General features: G+C 47.2%; 1 protein-coding gene across 1 annotated transcript; it reads left to right on the forward strand.

Annotated features, from left to right (window-relative positions):
* The first annotated feature begins 4,222 nt into the window (after nt 1–4,222).
* Nucleotides 4,223–8,440, forward strand: LOC144154962 (alpha-(1,3)-fucosyltransferase C-like). Its single transcript, XM_077686118.1, has one exon. The coding sequence runs from the start codon at nt 4,449–4,451 to the stop codon at nt 5,532–5,534; it is 1,086 nt and encodes a 361-aa protein (XP_077542244.1). The 5' UTR covers nt 4,223–4,448; the 3' UTR covers nt 5,535–8,440.
* Nucleotides 8,441–13,829: the final 5,389 nt, after the last annotated feature.

Raw genomic sequence — 13,829 nt, forward strand, 5'->3', positions numbered from 1 at the left:
CTAAGTGTAACTTGTCGAGTTAAATCGAGTGCGGAGTGAAATACAAGCACGAACGAACGAACGAACGAACGAACGAACGAACGAACGAACAGACGGACGGACGGACGAAGGAACGAACAAACGAACCTATGAACGAACGAACGAGCTAGCGAGCGGAGACAGCTATAGCAGAGCGGAGAACCAGCCCCGGTACGGTAGCCGGCACACCTGTGTATGCGCACGACCAGTTTTTCCGTCTCTGCGCACGCGCCGTAGCGCCGATCACCTACCGGGTACCGTACCGTGACCGCTTCTCCGCTGTGTTATACCTCTCAATTGAGGCCCAAAGTAAAGCGCCCACACCACCGCGAGAACCTGAGGGATTATACGTATCTTCACAGTAAAATGTTTTCGTATTTCACCAAAACTCGAGCGAAGAACAGGGGGATCAATGGCCGCGAAAACACAGAACACGGCGTGTTGACGAGGCGTACCAGTACTCGGCGTGCCGCCTGAATACAGGGCGTTGCTGAAAATAGCACACATAGCCGTGGAATTCCCAATAAAACAAAGAAACAATGTCAAAAGTCAGTGTTGCGTTGGACGCATTCAACCCGCCACAATAACACGGAGCGCCACTTTACAGCATGTTGCGATGCCGTGGCGCCTATGCTGCACTACAAGCCATGCTATATGTAGTCACGAAAACCACGAGAACGCAACAAACAAAATGTATTTAAAAAATCATGATCCGCTCTGTGAAGGTGAATGAACAAAAAAGCTGAAGTGATAAGAATATTAAACAAAGGAAGTGGTGCTGAGTCTAGCCGGCCCTCGCCATCATACAATTTCGTAAATTGTCTGTAATGGAAGTGCAGACACAACCATTCGTAGTGGAGAGTCGGAGGACGGTACCCTTAAGCACAGAATGTACATGTTCCGCATACTCGGATAGTTTCGACGTCCCCAGCGTCCAGGGATCCGAACTATACGCCTTTCCCCCAATACGGCGAGAAAAAAGAAGTGAAATACAAAACGAAGAACGTCGTCTTTATAATTTCTTCTCGCCTGCTCGTCCGGCAGAGTTAAAGTTTCCGCCCCGGCACACGCCCCCTACGGTATCAGCCGCCTAAAATAAGAAAGCATGCAAATAAAAACATAGGTACACCCACGAACGCCTCGCCCTTCAGAGACTCGTGGGAACAGTTGACTTTGCCGCGAGTCGTATTTTTAGGGTGAAACAAGAATGCACGAGACCCTAACCCCAAGCAGCTTCGGCGTTAATGAGTGCATGTCACCTTACTCAATGTCCTTTGGTTTTCAAACCCCAAGTAACCCTTGGGCTTGAATTAATCCTTTCTGTCATGAACACGCAGTCCATAACAAGGGTTAGGTATCCAATACATACTTAAATTTTCTGTAAGCGGCGCTAGTCATCATGTCCTAGCAAGCGTAGCTGCATTAAATATGCAGCGAAAATAGTTTTCGACCTCATTGGAGTAACGAGATCACGTTATACTAAACGCAAGAATATGAGCCCACAAGTTTGAGACCGTATTATTCGCGAACCCACGTGAATTCTGAATTTTGAATCCTTATGAGTTCTGAGTCCATCTGAGTAAGTCTGAGTTAAGAGTCTATTTTAGTTCATTTGAGTTCTGAACCCGAGTGCGTTTTGAGCTCGAGTGAGTCCGGAGTCTATTTGGGTTCTGAGTCCATTTTGAGTTCTTAGCCCGAGTGAGTACTGAGCCCGAGTGATTACTGAACCCGAGTGAGTTTTCAGCCCGAGTGCGTTTTGCGCCCGAGTGAGCTAAGTGTCCATTTAAGTTCTGAGTCCATTTGAAGTACTGAGCCCGACTGTATTCTGAGCCTAAGTGAGTTCTCAGTCCGAGTGACTTTTCAGCCCGGTGAGTTTTGAGTCCATTTGAGTTATGAATCTATTTTGAGTTCTGAGTCCATTTTGAGTTTTTAGCCCGAGTCAATTTTGAGCCCCAGTGAGATCTGAGTCAATATTGTGTTCTGAGTCCATTTTGAGTTCTGAGCCCGAGGGAATTCTGAGCCAGAGAGGGTTTTGAACCCGAATGAGTTCTGATTTCATCTGAGTTCTGAGTCCATTTGAGTTCTGAGTTCATTGTGAGTTCTGAGCACGAGTGAGTTCTGAGTATTGCAATCGTTGTGAGTTTGAGTTTGGGTGAGCGTAGATGAATTTCTCAGCATTGAGTCTGAGTTTGAGTGAGCGGTGATTCCAAAAAAATTGGCCGCGTATCTGCTCCTTTCGTTGCAAATGTCGTCAAAAGACGATAGTCTTTGTAGACATTTGCCAAGGAAATGCTCCTCTTTGCTTTCCCGCTCACCTCTCATGCTGTTCCTGTACCGTCGCGCTCATCCTAAGGTAAACACACTAAAGGTTTGCGCAAGGCGATTTAAATTTACCGCGTTCCACTGCTACAAGCCGGGTTCCTCGATGCCAGCGCTGCAGTGCGGCGGAGACGCGCGTGAATGGAGGCGGCCGACTACAAGGTTTGTAGAACCGCGTGGCCGTGCTCCACCTGCGTTCCAAGCAGAACGTGCAACCTAGCTAGTGGAACCTTTCGTTGCTGTTGCCGCGTGATTTTTCATATGCCGCACGGAGGCGGCGGTTTTCTGCAGAAGATGTAGAATATCATTTGCTATCGAAAAACCAAGCATCCAAGAATTTTTAAATAAAGGAACACTGTAAATACCCCTTGTGTACTAATTTCCTGTCTTATATTTGCGTAATGTCTTGGTCTTGTTTAACAAAGTTGACAAGTATGAACATATAAACCGGGCTTAGACATTTACATTTGGCTGTGAGTATATAAGACTATTGCGCAATATCAATTTTACTTTGGCCGGGTGGCTGAATCGAGTCACAGACAGACAGACAGACGGACAGACAGACAGACGTATACAGACAGACCGAAATTTCTGGGTTTAAGTAGCCCATGAAAGACTATCGTCTTTAAAAAATTGTGAGCGGGTTTGAGTGTGCCGGTTACACTTTGCCGAATGTACATGGTATAACTACAGCGTGATGGGCAAAGCACAAAGGAAAGACAAACAACACAATGAAGATAAGCAACAACATCTGCCTTTTGCGTCCTGCCTTCGCGCTGTAGTTATACCATTAACCCGTACCAATTTGCCCATCTAGCCACCTTACTTTACGAGATATGCCTCTGATGACGCTGGAAACCAAGAACTCAGAGCATCACCACTTGCTAGTCTTTTGCTATGCTATACCACAACGAACACCTGTTTCCTCTAGCCAGCAACGCAGCGAGATAAACCCACAGTTCTCCGACTCGAAACTCATGCATGTGGAATACCCCAGCGCCAGGTGTATCACACGTGTATCCACAGGCGCAGTTTCCTCTGCTGCGGGTTTCTTATAACATGCACGCTGCCAGCTTCACAAGTGCCTTGCTTGCCTTTGCTCTTTTCCCTCGGCACGCTCCCTTGAACTTTGGGGTAGATACGTTGCCCACGCATGCCTGTTTGTATAGCCCGCATTGGGGCCTGAATTTGTTCATAATGTTTTCCTTATTTTTTTTTCCTTTATAAAAGTGGTGCAACAAACGGTCAATAAAAAAGCGTGCGAGCAGTACAGCATAACGACAACACAAGGCGGAAAGAACGTGGCGTCATGAATTTTATTAACGTCCTTATTATACCTCTCACGAGCAGAACAGCAACCTTTTCAGTAGAAAGTGTGCGAACAGACACACACCTTCAGGACGCTGAGTCCACCAAAAGAGCAGTACGTGCTCACCTGAGCCGCCCACACTGAACATCTGGACGTCTGCAGCTGACGACCCGGACGTATGCTGGCAGAAGCCGGTGGTGCTCTTGACCGAAGATTAACTGGGCCACAATCATCGTAAATTTTCTAAATGTTGCAGTGCATACGCTAACTAGGCAGCTCTTAAAAAAGAACCATTGCCTCCTTTATTGCTGGTAAAAATAAGCAGGCGCGGGAAAGCCGGGAGGCCATCTTTCGATCACACGAGTAAAGTAATGAAAACTGGACGTGACGTCATATCCACCAAAAGGCTTACCCTCACCAGCCAAAATTGTCAGTTTATTACTGCGGTGACGGGCGTGTTTGTGGTCCTGTCGTGTATACGGCTGGAACGAAATGCGAGCAGCGCCGTGCGCGCTCCGGAAACGAATCGTAAAGCGTGAGAGTGAGCATCGGTGGGCAAGAGCAGACAGCTGCAGAGCCACGATGCAGAAAAGGGAGGCAGGGTAAGTCTAGCATTGCGGTGCTCAACTGCGGCTGACGCAGGATGTTCGGTGCTTTCTGCGCGCCCCGGAAATGAATCGTAAAGCTTCAGAGGGAGCATCATCGCAGAACAGAAGGCCTCGTCGTGGCTGTTCAGTACGGCGGTTTGTCGCTGACATGTGAAGAGGGTGCATTGAAGACCTTTCCATTAGCTGTAAGCGTCATGCGCAAAGCGAGGCGCATACGGTGCGCGCTGCTCCTGCTCGTGGGCACCAGCCTTTTCAGCCTGTACGTGCTATTCCCCGGTCGGAGCGTGAAGCCGCCGACTGCCAGACAGACTAGTGGGCTCCCGCTGATTCTTATGTGGACGTCGTTCTTCGACAGCCCTAAGTGGAGCATGGACCTGACACTCTTCACGTGCAATACTGAGCCAGCCTGCTTGCGCACATCGAACAGAAGCGCGCTGAACGCGAGCGCACTCGTCGTTTTCCATTTGAGCGACGTGCGCCTCGACGACCTGCCGGTTGAGCGCCCGCGGGGACAGCTCTGGGCCCTCCACACAGAAGAGCCGCCTGTCTATGAGCCATGGCTGCCAGATGCCCTGCAGGGAGCCATCAACTGGACGGCCACGTACCGCACCGATTCGGACTTGACCCTGCTTCCTCGATTGCAAAAGGTTCCCATCGACCGGCAGCCGCAAAACTGGTGGGCCAACAAATCCCGCCATGCCCTGTGGCTCGTCAGCAACTGCAAAACGTTGAGCAATCGCGAGGGGTTTGTCCGCGAGCTCTCGAAGTTCGTCGAAGTGGACGTGGTCGGCGCTTGCGGCACCACGATAGACTCTTGCCTGCCCAAGATGTCGGACAAGTGCTATCGCCAGGCATCCGAGACCTACTACTACTACCTGGCACTGGAAAACTCCATCTGCACCGACTACGTCACCGAAAAGTTCTTCAACGCGCTCGAGTTTGGTATGGTTCCCGTTGTGCTGGGGGGCGCCGACTACAGCCGTATAGCGCCCTCCGGCTCCTACATCGACGCCTTGGACTTCCGGAATGTCAGGCAGCTGGCAGACCACATGAAGCGGACGGCTCAGGACATGCGTCTCTACAACAGCTACCATGCCTGGAGGCTAAACTACTCGTACACCGAGGAAGAGTTAGACTGCGGATTATGTCGTATGCTACACGACGCATCGACGCCAGTGAAGGCCTACAGCAACTTCAATGAGTGGTGGTTCAGGCAAGCCCACTGTTACACGTGGACGACGCAGCCGATCGCCCCCGTTTCCAAGCACCTTCAAAACTAGCCCCTACAGGCCCTATAGTGATGGCCAGTATCCCCCCTAACCTCCTGACTGCACTGCAAGACGTTCGATTCTCTACATCACCGCCCTCCCCGTAAAGTTTCTCCGGATTTGCCTAAGGAATTGCGTGCAATTGGATTGTAGCCTCGCTAAATTGTGGTGGGTTGAGCGAAATTTTTGTCGAAAATTGTTTTACCTGACATGAAATAGAACCCAATCCGACACCCGAGGGGCTTACCGTCTTGTAAAAGGTTAGACTTTTTTTCCGCAGTGTTAAGTCATCTCAAAGATAAAGAAAAGTGTGCCACTTCTCTACACTTTTTTACAATTTACTTAGATATTTACTGACACTGTGGAGCAGAATTTCATTTACGATGATACGGTAAACGTGTACGAGTCTCTTTAGTGCTAAAGCACTATTTCCCTACCTCTGCCACTATAGCGGGAAATTCAGGAAGGCTGTTTCGTGAAGCCGCGGTTTCGTGTAGCCTCATTAATTAGACTCTTTTGTGAAACACGTCTCAGGAAATCTATACCGTTCAGTTCACCGCTCGCTTCCGGAGAGGTTGATGCACAGAAGAGGGAGGAGAGACGTGGTCGTGTGACGGCTTGGCGTGAGGTCTTACGTCGCGCTTTGAGCGCTAATGTACTGGTACCCACAGCTCGATTTACAATGAGTGGGACGTTTCTTGGCACGTCGTAAGGATAAACTTGGAAGCTATTTAACGGCAAGCCTGAACATAGGATGTTAGGCCGAACGGCGTGCTTCAATGTGAGGTCTAATGTCGTGACCCATTAGAGAAGGTACTCACTGCAATTCGCTGGTCGCTTCGCCAAATTTTGCCATGAAAACTCCGGTGGATAGCTCTCGGGGCCTCACCACTGCCTTATTCCATTCTATAGCACTCGCGCCCAAACCTCCTCAACAAGTAGCTTCATTGATTCTTTCTTTAAAAATGATGTAGACGCAACAGGATGATATAAAAGAGATTCCTTTGAAGTATGTCTGCGCCGTTATATGCGGATGTCTTGTCACACATTGAAAATCTGATGCTGTCAACGGGTGTTTTTCCAGAGAATCTATAATTGGCTCGAGTCGTCCAGTACATAAAGGAAGTGACATAAATGAACTGTCGAATTACCGACCCATTTCTGTTCTGCCTGTGTTGTCAAAAATGTTGGAAGGTGTTATCAATTCTAGGATAGCCGATTTTCTGCACAAATGCAATGCCATTATTGATTCACAATATGGGTTCATAAAAATTAAGTCCACAGAGCAGGCGCTATTAGTCATTAAAGGCAAAATATTAGAACATATCGAAGGCAAAAAATATACCCTCGGCCTATTTTTTAGATTTTCCCAAGGCATTTGATTGCCTACATCATGAGAACGTGCTTAAGAAGTTATGTAACTATGGGGTTCGAGGTACTGCGTCAAACTTATTTCGGAGTTATGTGTGTAATGGGTCCTAATATGTGCGAACAAATAACATATCCTTCGAAACAGGTAATAAAGTATGGTGTCCCACAGGGATCAATACTAGGGACACTATTATTCATTACATATATCAATGACCTAGCCGGCATTCGTAACTCTCCCAATCTGGTAATGTACGCTAATGACACTAATCTTTTTTCCTTCCCGTTCATTATATATATCGGCGCTTCAAAATATGGTCAATGCTTATTTAATCAATCTTCATGATTGGTTGCACGTAAATAAGCTAACTTTAAATATAAATAAAACGAAATATAATATTTTCAAGCCCATCAACACATTAGAAACTAATTGTATATATATTTTTTATGGCACTATAACAATCAATCAGGTTTCTTCCCAAAAAATTCTCGGTGTGTGGTTTATGAAGATATTTCTTGTCCTGTTCATATGTTAAAACTTGCATCTGAACTAAGTAGAATTGTTGGCCTATTTTTCAGGATTTCGAATCTACTGTCTTTTTAGTCAAAATACATAATGCCCTTTTTTTTCAAAACTTTCTTATTGTAATCTTGTATAGGGTACCACCACGTCTTCAAATCACCAAAAATTACTTGTCCTGCAAAAAAGAGCCTTGAGTGCTATTGAGGGATATTATGGTGCACTAAGGCACTTACGTACGGAACTCTTGTTGGTTAAACACTGCGTATTAAAATTCAACCAAGTGTATTATCTGCGGCTGCTTCAGTACATTCACCGGAGCCGCTTGTACTCTGTTCCTGATCGCAACATAAGTTACAATCTTCGCGTGGTAGAACTGAGAGTGCCGCGAACGCGGACGAATTATGGTAAACAAAAGCGGAGTTTTCAAGTACCCAACGCCCTAAACTAATTCCCCTTTGCTGATGAGTTCTTTTTATCTGGAAACATGTTCAAGAAAAAGACCAGACAAGGTATAATTGAAGGTGAAATTCTAATGTAAAAATGTAATTTACGGTCTTCGAGATATATGCGTATGTGTATGTATGTGTGTATATGGATGTAAGTGTATATAAATATTTCTGTCTGTTTCACACAAGTACTTGAGTCGAATGTTTCACTTTATGTCATCCGTCCGTACGAATAAGTAAGTGAACATTGTAAGCGAACCTGCAGGTGCCGGTTGACGAAACGTTAGGTCTACGACGCCGAACACCCTCCGGCTGCTGCTCGAAGTCCAGCACAGTGGTACATACCCACAAAGTAGCATGCATACCCGCAGGGGGGGATTGGCCAACGCTTTATAAAAACTACCCTAGCCAGGTAAGACGCGATATTTCGTTCCAAGACAGGTACGACCCCGGTACCTTAGGTGGAATGGAAAACTTTAACTAAACGTTTTGTTATGCCGCGTCCTACCTCTAAATCGACCTAGAAAATTTATTTACGGGAGGAATGCGGAGGATTGAGCTAGGAGAACATCTTACAATAAATTCGGAGGTACAGGAAAAAACGTTAGCATTGCTGGGGCTTGAATCGTAGGGTTCGTACCAAGCCCCACGATTCTACTCCCAGCCTACCGAGGCAAATATGCGGAGCACTTTTAGAGCTGCTATAAAGGAATACAAGGAATGTTCCACGTGAAACAGTACACTCTAAGAAAAAGAGGGTAGGGTAATTTTTCCCTAAAAGGACTAACTGCGATGTGTCATATGTTAGTCTCCAAAAGAAGCAACGTTGCCCGCTGCAATCAAAGTGGCCGCCGGTAAACAAGCGCGCTCAGTGGGGGGCTCATTTTTGCTTCGGATGTCGTATATCTCATCTCCGGCAGGCTCCTCGTATAGTAACCGCCATCTAAGGAGTTCGAACATGCTGCTAGGAGCGTGTTTTAAAGGCTTCGAGGGCATTTTTGAGCACTACGAGGATCGCTGCCTGCATGGTTAAGTTGCGGCCAAATCATTTGTTTATTGAAAAATCTGACAGTTAATCGTCTGCGCTGTCAATAGTTCAACTCGAGAGCTTCATTGAAGGTCCGTTAGGCTTAGTCTAAAACACGGGACGTCAACCTGTGGCCCAGGGGGCAGTATTCTGCGGCCCCCGACACAACGTCAGAACCCCCCCCCCCCCTTGTCACTTCCTCTCTGAAGCCGACAGGACAGTTTTGGCCTCAAATGGGGTTAGATAGGAACAAAGAAAGATCGTGTCCAATTGACACATGTGCCCCATTTTCACACTTAGCCAGATTACGCATTCACACCCCTCCAAGACCCCCCCCCCCCCTCCGATTTGCCGTCCGGCCCCTGCTGTGTTGGCTTCAAGCAACTCGATCCTCCGCCTCAAAATGTTGCCGACCACTGCTCAATAAGACGGTGTACCGGAATAAAAAAATAAAAGTCCCGGAAGGAGCCGAACCGGCTTTTTCATTCATTTTTACCGAGGCATACATTCACACACACCCCTTTCTCCGGTGAAACAACATAACCCCGACGCCGCAAACATGCCATTGCAGAAACGGCACAAACGCAAACAAACGTGACCACGGAATCGTACATTCAGTTCCGGTGCACTTCATATCTGACTGCAACAGTTTCGCTGCCATTGCGATTACTTCGCCAAACCTACATGCATCAATTGATCAGCTCATTCACGTGCAGTAATGATTTACCTTTGTAATTTTTAACACGAAAGTGTTTTATTCCAGAATACACAAACATTTCATCCTACGTCATATCCGTCACGGAAATGACGCCAGTACAACAAAGCAAGCGGCCTGTAAAGGGTGCACCTCTGCACACAGGGTCTTTTTGCCTGGGAAGCAACCTTTAGTACTAAAGAGTACGTTATACTTAGGGTTGTTCGTTTTCAGGTTTTACATTTTAACACGAAAGTGTTTTAACAGCCTTCACTGCAACCACGTTTAAAAGCAGTGAACGTAACCTTGTTCAATTTAGTAGGCGCCCGAATCGTCATAAGCCCGGGCACTACAAAGACATCACAACATCAGCGATTTCGAACACGGTGAACATATCGACGACACAGGCGATGAAAGTGAGTTTACATAAACCACTTGCAAGAATCTGACATCTCAACGAAGTGGTTATCTACAAACGAAAGGAGGACCAAACATCCGAATTTTATTGGGTCCAGCAAACGCAAGTGGACGCGTTTCGAGTGACGGTCAGATTAACGGTTGTGTTGCTGCAACGTTTCGACGCCTTCCTCGGCGAGAAAGGAATGCTCAGGGTAGGACGGCTTCTGCAGCTCAGGAACATCACTCGCAGCATCAAGCTCGCCGAATTGAAATAGGTTTTTTTGCCCCCTTACCCCGCTGCTTCCCTCGATAGTTTATGCTCCACTTTAGAGCGTAAAGCTTTGTCAGCCGAAACCATTTGCACGCGATGGAAACATCGAGGACATGGATTGCGCAGTCGATGGAATTGACTGCGTCAGCGTGAATACCTGCACAAGTTGCTTGCCGCCCATATGGCGCCAAAGGACTCTTCAGTTCCTCTCGACCTTGGAGACACCGCGCTTGTTAAGCGGAAATGCGCCTTTCGACAGACGTTGACGAGTGACTCAACTTTTCCGGGAATAGATGGAAAAGTTTGTTTACGTGAAGTGCGAACACCTGCCGGAATCATTTCTAGTCGGCCGATTTAGCTATGCGATCGTCTTGAGGCTTCAGACTAATTCGCAAAGAGTTCATTCCATATCCAAGAAATTATTCAACCAGACCCGTATTATTTGGCCGGGCCGGAGCTTGTTATAAAATGTGATCTGATTGGAAGGAAGACGACGCAGAAGCAATGAGTCCAGCCTCCCAGCCTCCCAGCCCAGTAGGAACGCCTCCGGGAAGCACACGTCAGCTGTTGCGTTCTGGCGTTCTGAGCATCACTCCTTGTATCCTTTGCGGGGTTTTGGCCAGGATTTTATAGGTCTCTAGTGACCTATTTCTATGTGACCTTGCAGTTTTCAGGATTCTATTTAGGGTGGGCGCTTTTTGCGCCGAGTGGCTACTAACTCCCCTGGCCGGGGGCCTACCCCCTGGTCGGCCAGCCTTTCTCCGCAGGATCTTCCTTTGCAAGCTTTTCTCCTTAACGGCTTGACCGACATCCCTGTGGCGTTTATTCCGACGAATGGTGGGGCGATTCGCCACAACAATTCTAGGAAAATGCAAAACGCCCTTCGTGCCGCTACGGAACACTTTAACAAAATTTCTGGCGCGCGTCCATTTGGGAAAGGTGGAGTGGTGATTAGATCATCTGACCTGGAGTGTGTACAGGACCTTCTCAAGTGCGAATCATTGGCTGCGTTCCTGGTGAGCCCATTTGTACCTTTTCACCTTGCGTGTGCAAAAGGCATCATTCGCGGAGTTGACACTGAGATGTCTGTCAACGATATGCTACAAGAGTTTGCTTCCGCGGGTGTCATAGCTGTACACCGATGCAGCAGAATTGATAATGACTCCCGCTATCCCACCGAGTCAGTGATTGCTACCTTCCCCGGTGTGTCTGTCCCATCAGAACTCAAAGTGTGACCTCTTATCTTTCGTGTGAAGCCTCTTTCTCCGCTTTTACAGTGCAAGAAATGCTGGCGATTTGGCCATAGTGTAGGGGGATGCAAATCTTCGGCTCGCTGCTGTTCGTGTGGGGGTGATCATCCTCCCGCACCATGCAGTGTGGAGGAAGTAACTTGCTGTCTGTGTGGCAACTCTCACCCGGCGGACTACTCAAGGTGTCCGGTTCGCGAGTAGGAAATGAAGATTCTTGAAGTGATTGAGAAACGCTGGTGCACGCGGAGTGAGGCGATGACAGTGGTTAGAGAAAGATCGTCCGGCTATGCCTCAGCAGCTGCCGGTGGCTCTACTCTTGTTGATTCGTCTCTTGCTGAAATAATTGCCTCTGCAATAGAAAAAAGTCAGGCTAAAGTAACGGACAGGTATATGCATGCCATCACAGAACTTTTGGCAGCTCATACAGCCCATGTACCTCAGACTGTGTCTCCATTGTGCGGCGTAGCGGTACAAAGCGATTCAACAGGCGGGCCCAGTCCCTAATCTGTAGGGTCACTGAACCAGCACAGTTTTAGTGTTTCTGATCTTACGGAATCGTCCAGCCATGTCATCTCTACAGCCCTTCAGTCTCCTGAACTGCCAGAGCACAGCCAGCACTCACCAGCCTCTCCCCCTAGTGTGAACCCTTCGCCTCAGTCCTGCTCTGGACGTGATCCATCTTCCTCCAAAATCCTTGCTCAACAGCCCACTTTTCTTCAATTCTCAAATATTCGTCCTGCTAACAAACCTAATGCCAGTTCTGTAAACTCTCCAGTGGGCATGGTGTATCAAGGAGTTCCGTTTAAAAGAACTGTATCCCCGACTGCGGGTTCACTGGAATCCTCTCCAAAACAAAAAGCAAAGAAAGGTCAAGGCGTTCCCAAAACAAACGACATCTTGGAAGCTGTGGTGGCGTACATCAATTCATCGTAATGTCGCTTCGGGTACTACAATAGAATTGCCGCTCTGTCATGTCAGCTCTCACAGACCTTGACTTTATAGTCTCTAAAGAACAACCCGACATTATTGTACTGCAGGAAACCTTGCTGACTCCACGTCGGCCATTTTATTTCCAGAATTACCGGATATTCCGCTTAGATCGACGAACTAGAGGTGGTGGATTGCTAATTCTCGTATCATCGCAATTTTGCTATAAAGTTCATAAGTCATTTGAATTCATGTCTGTGGATTGTGAAATTCTAGCAGTTACATTTAGCCTGCCTGGGTGTTTTGCATTTTCTCTGGTTAACTCCTATTTTCCGGAAGTCGTCATTTCCGCCTCTCCTCTCGATGCTGTTTTGTCATGGTGTGAGAAGCGCGTTATTATTTGCGGTGATTTTAATTCACACCATGTCTCTTGGGGACTCCGCACAGATTCCTCTGGTAGGCGGCTAAGTGGTTGGATGAATGATAACAATATGCATTGTTATAACTCTGTTTCAGCAACATTTTTTCGTTGGAAGACTACTTCAGTCTTAGGCTTGACTTTTTCAAACTCCGGCAATATCTCTTCGTGGTCTACTTTGGAACCTATTGTATTTGAGATAGTGTGCCCTTCTAGGTCCCAACGTGCTCGTATGATGCGGCATACCAATTTACACCGTAAGTAAAGGTAGCACTTCAATTTATTCCACCCGGCAACGAGGAACGCAGGGCAGTTCAAGTTACATCCATCATTTCGGATGCTGTTAAGTCTTCTCAATTCATTATCTCTTCCCAAAAAGAAGGCAATAGCCCGTGGCGGAATGAAGATTGCGCACTGGCGTATAATCAAAGGCAGGCGGCTTGGCAGGTAGTTCTTAGAAACCAATGCCCGTCCAACTGGACCAATTACAAATTTGCGGCCGCCATATTCAAACGGACAGTGTTTAAAGCGAAAGAAGTCCATAACACCCAGAAGTTTGCCGCTCCCTCAAAGCCAAAGAATAGGCTACTGCTATATAACTTTCTTCGCTCGAGAAAGGTGCTACAAGAGCACAACAATGAAAATTCAGTGGATCAGTCAACACAGGAGTCTATTGAAGCTCTCGAACAAATTTTACAAGAGCTTAAATCCCCATTTTCTTCTGTTTTTTCCGCTCCTTTTATCAGTCAACTTTGTAATGTTGGTTTCAACCCAGTCACATTGTCGGAATTGGCTGAAGTTGTTTCACAGCTGTCTGTGGCTGCTCCGGGGCCAGATGACATTACTGTGCCATTGTTGCAGTTTTTGAGGACACTCCTAAAGATTTACTCAACATAGTAAACACGTCGCTGAAAAATAGCTGGATACCTCCAGAATGTAAACTCTCTAAGATAGTGCCATTGAATGTTTAGGTTATGTCTCAGA

This window comes from Haemaphysalis longicornis, unplaced genomic scaffold (genome assembly GCF_048455015.1).
Source record: "Haemaphysalis longicornis isolate Haplotype H1 unplaced genomic scaffold, Haemaphysalis longicornis Haplotype H1 scaffold_1, whole genome shotgun sequence".
NCBI lineage: Eukaryota > Metazoa > Arthropoda > Arachnida > Ixodida > Ixodidae > Haemaphysalis > Haemaphysalis longicornis.

Coding starts and splice junctions, on each gene's coding strand:
- LOC144154962 (XM_077686118.1), top strand. CDS start 4,449: ATGCGCAAAGCGAGGCGCATACGGTGCGCGCTGCTCCTGCTCGTGGGC.